The sequence below is a fragment of the Camellia sinensis genome, chromosome 7, assembly GCF_055761805.1.
Source record: "Camellia sinensis isolate YWXY chromosome 7, ASM5576180v1, whole genome shotgun sequence".
Lineage (NCBI taxonomy): Eukaryota > Viridiplantae > Streptophyta > Magnoliopsida > Ericales > Theaceae > Camellia > Camellia sinensis.
Genome location: NC_138967.1, coordinates 115,141,281 through 115,147,856, shown reverse-complemented (window position 1 = coordinate 115,147,856; position 6,576 = coordinate 115,141,281). Strand labels below are relative to the sequence as shown.

General features: G+C 31.9%; 1 protein-coding gene across 1 annotated transcript; it reads right to left on the bottom strand.

Annotated features, from left to right (window-relative positions):
• Nucleotides 1–431: 431 nt before the first annotated feature.
• Nucleotides 432–2,019, bottom strand: LOC114263026 (anthocyanidin 3-O-glucoside 6''-O-acyltransferase). Its single transcript, XM_028203520.2, has one exon. It carries the CDS (start codon nucleotides 1,940–1,942, stop codon nucleotides 554–556), a length of 1,389 nt encoding a protein of 462 aa, XP_028059321.2. The 5' UTR covers nucleotides 1,943–2,019; the 3' UTR covers nucleotides 432–553.
• Between the last annotated feature and the right edge of the window lie 4,557 nt (nucleotides 2,020–6,576).

The window sequence follows — 6,576 nt, the reverse complement described above, 5'->3', positions numbered from 1 at the left end:
CAATATAATTATACTCAATTTGGGAGACTTATTCTATTTTTTTTCTCTAAATTTTAAGAGAAATTAGTATAATTTATCGAATAAAATAATAGTGACATATTTTAATGACAAATATTAAATAGTGCTCTTAGGACATGGTTTAATATTGAAATTGATATATGCATTTTAAAAATATGTAAAAATATATATTCATTTGAGTAAAAAGTATATTTAATTTAATAAAAAGTAACTCGTATTCTTTATTTTATTTATTTATTTTTTTTTTGTCTTTTTCTTGTATTTCAAGAATACTTATTAACAAAGTTCTTTATGAAATTATGAGGTTGTTTGGAATGTTTTAAATAAGTGTATTTTTTGATTTTTATGTAATATAGGTTGGGTTTGAAGTGATGTGGTAGAGAAGTGATGCGACTTAAATAAGATGATGAGACTTAAATAGAATAATAACTTTTTTGACTTTTTTAAAGGATGACAAACAATACAAAATGTTTTAATTTGAAATGAAATAATTACAAAATAGCACATTCAAAAATTTTATTTACATAACATTTTCTCATTTAAGACCATTGAAACTTTTTATGAAGAGAGAACCAAAGGCATCCATTTTGGCCCTAGGGAGTACCAAACCAACCTCCATGCCACCTTCCCCATCTCTACTCTCGGTAAGAGAAACTTCATGTGTTCTATCAATTGCAATTTCCTCAATCTTCCTGGGTCTGCCCCACCCGAAATCCAACCCATATAGATCCAACTTTGGTGAGCCAGTAACCCTCACATGGAGATCCGACCCAAATAACTCCTCCCAATCCGAAATCCAATTCTCTGCACCTCCCAACACTGCCCCATTCAACTTCTTAATTGTGTCTCCAATGGCTTTCGCCGCAATCAAAATCCCATCTTCTCCCATTAACTCACTTCCCATTGCCATGGATCGACCAAACGAGACACAATTACCCAAATATGTATCGGGTACAGCATAACCCAACCGGGTCATACCACCCGCAATAAAACCAAAATAATGTGGATCTGATTTACTTAGGCTTTTGATGTTGGAACAGCGAATTTTAGTCAAACATGCCCATATACATGCACAGATTACCACATATGGAGATAGATACAATGGGTATGACCCGAATAGCTTATTGGACCGGGTCAAGATCCATTGTTTGAGTTTCTCCATATCGGGTTGACCCACAACGAAAGTGGCTCGAACCCTGTCTTCTAAACGTGAACCATTTTGGTCCATGAGATCTTCGCGAGTACTTCTTTGGTACCACCATTGTTTCAAGAGAATTGGCTCAATCCCATTTGGATCTTTGATCACGGACCTGTCATAGCTTGGTAACAGGTTGGGGTCTAGTCCCACTCTACAAATGGAGGCCCAAGATTTCAAGAAGTTATCGAATGTCCTTCCATCAGCCGCCACGTGGAGAAATGTGAACCCTATGCAAATACCATATTCGGAAAACAAGGTGACTTGGACAGCTAGGAGAGGGTGTACATGTGGGTCAGAATCTGACACACTTGGAGGTAGGGTGGGAACAAGGTGGTGGAATTCTTGGACATGTCTTTGGTGGTGGCCGGAGAGGTGGTTGAAATCGGCGGTGGACTCGACGACGGTGAAGGAAATGGAGTCGCTGTCGGTGTAAATGAGGTGGGGCTTGGTGGGTGGTGGAGGAGTCGTCAGATTTCCGGCGAGAGGGAAGAAGTTTTGGAGGGTGAGGGAGAGGGAGTGTTTGAGGTTGGAGAGAAGGGTGGTGGTGGTGGTGGTGGTGGTGGTGGAGTGAGGGAAGTCGTAGAAGAAGAGTGGTTGGGAGGGAGTGAAGAGAAGCCAAGGTATGTCAAAGAAGGTGAGAGGTAGAGTGGTTGAAGGAACTGAGCCGGGTGGTGGAGAGATTTTACGTTGTTCAAGCACCTTGAATTTGTGTGATGATGAAGCCATATGAGAGAGAGAGAGAGAGAGAGAGAGAGAGAGAGAGAGAGAGAGAGGGGGGGGGGGGGGAGAGAGAGAGAGAGGTGTTTCTAAGTTCAGAAATATTCCAAAGGTTAGATATATACCTGAGTTACTTAACTTTAAAAAAAATAAAAAGGTGAATTTATTACGAAATTCTCTTTTAATTATTTGTATCTTAATTAGTTATAATATATTCTAATATTTTAATAAATATTATTATTTAAATATTAAATTCATTAAATCTTAATTATCATATTTAACATATTTTATAAATAATTGTATCCTTATAAATATTTTGTTAACCGTTCATATAATATTTTAGATATCATTAAAATTAAACCACGTGATTAACATCTATTAAATAAGATCTCATTTAAATATGTAATTTTATAAAAAATAAATAAATAAATAAATAAATTTAACAATGTGAATGTTATATGATGTGAACATTCATATTAAATAAATTTAACAATATGAATATTCACATCATGGAACACACGCATATTATTAATGTGAATATTAATGACCGTTTTATCCTATTATTATTAATAGTGTTTTGGTAATTATGTTACCTATAAAATTTATTTTAATATAAAAATAATAAATTGAACTAAGCAAAAAATAAATAAATGAAGAGAAATTTATGAATAAATATTAAAAAAATTAAAATAAAATTATATTTAGCGTAAATTACACACAAAAAAAATGACAAAATTGAGGTGTTTGATGTAGAACAATTAACAACCCCACTTTTAATAGGTGCTGACGTCAATTAGAAAAAATAAAATAATGGTGCTGACCCGTGGACGCCTTTAATTGTCTTATATTTTGGGTTCTGGCTAAGGTTATATTTGATTTCCTTAAAATATATATATATATATATATATTTAAAAAGTCAAAAAATTATTAAAAAAAATAAAAAAAATCATATTGTTTAGGAAAATCTCTCAATTGAAAAAATAACATAAAATAAGTTAAAGGGAAAAACAGCGCTGCACAGATACGGTGCAGCCACCCATCCCGAGTCCGGATTCTCGGTTGCCCTACCCGGCAGCCGTTTCCAGCAGCCTCCAAAACGACGTTGTTTTGGGGGCAAATTTTCAAAAAAAAAAAAACGCAGAGGAAGAGAGGGAGGAAGGAGAGGAAGGAGGAGTGAGGAGGAGTAGGAGGAAGGGAAGGGCCGGACTGGAGCGGGCCATAACCAGTGGGGGAAGAAGAGGAGGAGGAGGCGGAGGCGGAGGCGACGGCGGTGCAGCTGCGGCGACGGCGGTGCAGCTACTGCGACGAGCTGGATCGGACGGCTGCGACGGCCGGCGGCGAGGCGACGAGCTGCGATGGCGAGCTCGCAGCCTCCTCCCTCCTCCTTCCTCCCTCCTCCTTCCTCCCTCTTCTCCCTCTCCCCTCCCCTCTGGTTTCGAAGAGAGAGAGAAAGCAAGAACGAAGAAGAAGAAAAGAAAAAAAAAAAAAACAAACAAACAAAAAACCCCCAAAACGACGTCGTTTTGGGGGGCTACTGGGTAAGGCGGCCGAGGATCCGGATTCACCCATCCCAGTCAAAAAGTTACGTGGCACACTGTGTAGCCACATATGTCATTAAAAAAAAAAAAAAAAATTTGAAAAGAGACCTAAAGTGTACTGCAGTACTGCACTCTCTTGTCAGCGAGGCAATTTTATAATTTTATATAATATTTTAATACATATTTTTTCATAAAAAGTTAAAAAATTAATTTAAATATTCATTTTTTTTTTCAATTTTTTAATTTAAAAAGATAAAAAGTACGCTTATTTAAAACACTCCAAACAACCCCTAACTGCAAAGGTTCAATTTGTTACAAAATAAAGTCGTTGAATTCACAATACTTTTATTATTATTATTATTATTATTATTATTTTATAGCTAACGAATTAAACGTGACTATTTATCTACTCGGTTATTACAGAATTATTTTGTAGCCATTCGAAAGTTTATGTGCACGCACGCATTAGGTAGTTAATGGTATAGAATAAGATAGCCGTTGGGCTCCATTATTAGCTAATTGTTCTAAATTGGATTATTTAGAATCATTTTTAAATTATTGAGAAGTATTATTTTAATTTTTTTAATTATAAAATTATATAAATAAAATTTTTAAACTATTAAATATCATTTTAATCTTTTAAACTATAAAAATATACAAATTGATTCCTTAACTTATTGGCATATTTTACTTTGGTCCCTCCCATTATTACACCGTGAATTAAATAAAATTTTTAAACATTTTTTAGATGAAAATACCCTTCACCACTTTATATATTTATAATTTTTTTTTATTATTTTTTAAATATAAACATTTATCCATTATTATTTTTTAAATTTTCTTTGTAAATATATTTTTATAGAAAGAATATTTATAAAAAAATAATAGAACGGAAAAATGAGAAAATTTGTGCAGAAATGTTCTCTGGTGTGTTATCTAGTGTTGAGGTATATTTTCATCTCAAAAATGTCAATTCAGTAACAGAAAGAATCAAAGTAAAAATATACCAACACTTTAGGTGGTCTATTCATACACTTTTATAGTTTAAAGGGTATCTAAGTGATACTTCTCAATAATTTAAATGATCTATTTATACGTTTTTATAATTTAAGCGATCAAAGTGATATTTCTCATTAATTTACAAAAATCTCCATATAAATAACATGTCTAAATTCTAATATGCCTTGTGTAGTACAATCTGACATATATCTGATTTGACAGGATTAAAAATATGGGTTATCATTACATATTAGTGGGATTAAAATATATATACGTATAAATATGATAAATATTATATATATTAATAATTATAATTATAATTTTTTTTTTATTTTTTGCATTAAAAAAAAAAAATTGTTCCCGATCGATATGTAATTTTCCCTTAAAAATAAACTATGTAGCCTTTAATTGCGCTCAAAATATTTTGTTTGCTTTTCAATTTCTTTAAAAAAAAAAAATTAATACAATTTTAATCCTCAATCAAATTACTAAAATAGCCAAACTCTAATCCTAGCTTCGGCCATAGCCTTCCAGCCCCAACTACCCCACACCACTTCTCACATGTGACTCGCAAACACCCCAACTCTCAGCAACATGCAACCCTTCACTGCCCTATCCAACTAGCGAAACCTCCACCCCTCCCCTCCCTTGCTGGTGCCATAAACCCTAGATCTATTTTTGGACATTTAGGAGTTACACATATTCACAATGTGACTGTATACACTTGTGAATTAACCTATTATGTATTAATAGAACATGAGCTTTTTTAAAAAATATTAATTATGATTTTGCAATGAATCCTAATAAAAAAGCTAGCCCCAAACATGTCGGGTCTTGCGAACTTTGAACCACGTAAATCCTTGTCTTGTATGTTTTTGATTTCTTTGATTCGTTTTATTTTTCTTATTTGTTATTTTATGTCTCATTAATCCTGATTACGAAGAAATAATTTTCTAACAAAATCTATCCTCAGGCCATTGTGCAAAAAAATATATATTGTTATTTGTAAGTTTAACCATTTTGTTTATGACTGTCCATGTCAAAAGAACAATGACAAATGGCGATGGTTTCCCAGTTAAAGATCTGGAGCAAATGATACTCCAACCCGACGTTTCAAAACCGGATTGTGGTTGTGGGATGTAAATACCGTAACTTAACGATTGCAATAACTGAAAATTGCACAATTTGAAAAAAAAAAAAAATGTACCGATACACACACACATATATATATATATTCTAAAATCACATTTATTAGGATTTAAAATAAATTTTGATAAATTTTTATTAATTTTTAAGTACCATCCAATATATTTTATATTTTCAAATGACTATAAAATGAATTTTTACATTTTATTTTAATAGTTAATGAGTTTAAGAATAATTGATTTAAATGTCTACAAATTATTTTTTATCCATACTTGAACTAATTGAATAAAAAATATTCACAATTATTAAATGAAATAATTATAAAAATAAAAATTGTGCCATAAACAAAAATTATTTTGAGGTATTTTTTTAGACAACATTTTACAAGTAACTAAATAAAGTTATATACAATTAAGTATTAAATGAAATGATTATAAAAATAAGGATTATGCCATAAATAAATTTAAAAAAAAATTGAGATTCTTAAAAACTTTTTTTAGACAACACATTATAGTAACAAAATAAAAAGTATGTATAATTAAATATTAAATAAAATAGTTATAAAAATAAATATAATCACTGTTTATATACTTTTTATTTTACATGTTAATATAATGTAACAAAAATTAAAAAACGTAAAACAGCCATTACACATAAATTTCCTTCGTACCGCTATAGCGGCCATAACAGGTGAAGTAACCACCACAACCATTACGTAATGACGTTACGTAGCAGTTGCAGCCACTTTTTAAAACCTTGCTTCAACCTATTCCTTTAGGTTGCTTTTTGTTTATAAATTTGGTGAAAGATTTGGAAAGTGAAAAAATAGGTAAAATGTGAATGAAAAATAATTACATTTTACACACTTCTCCCACATTTTTTTCCTTCTCCTTTTCAAATCTCTACTCAAATCCATTAGGCAATTAAAGGATAATGTGGATGGTTGTATTCACTGGTAAT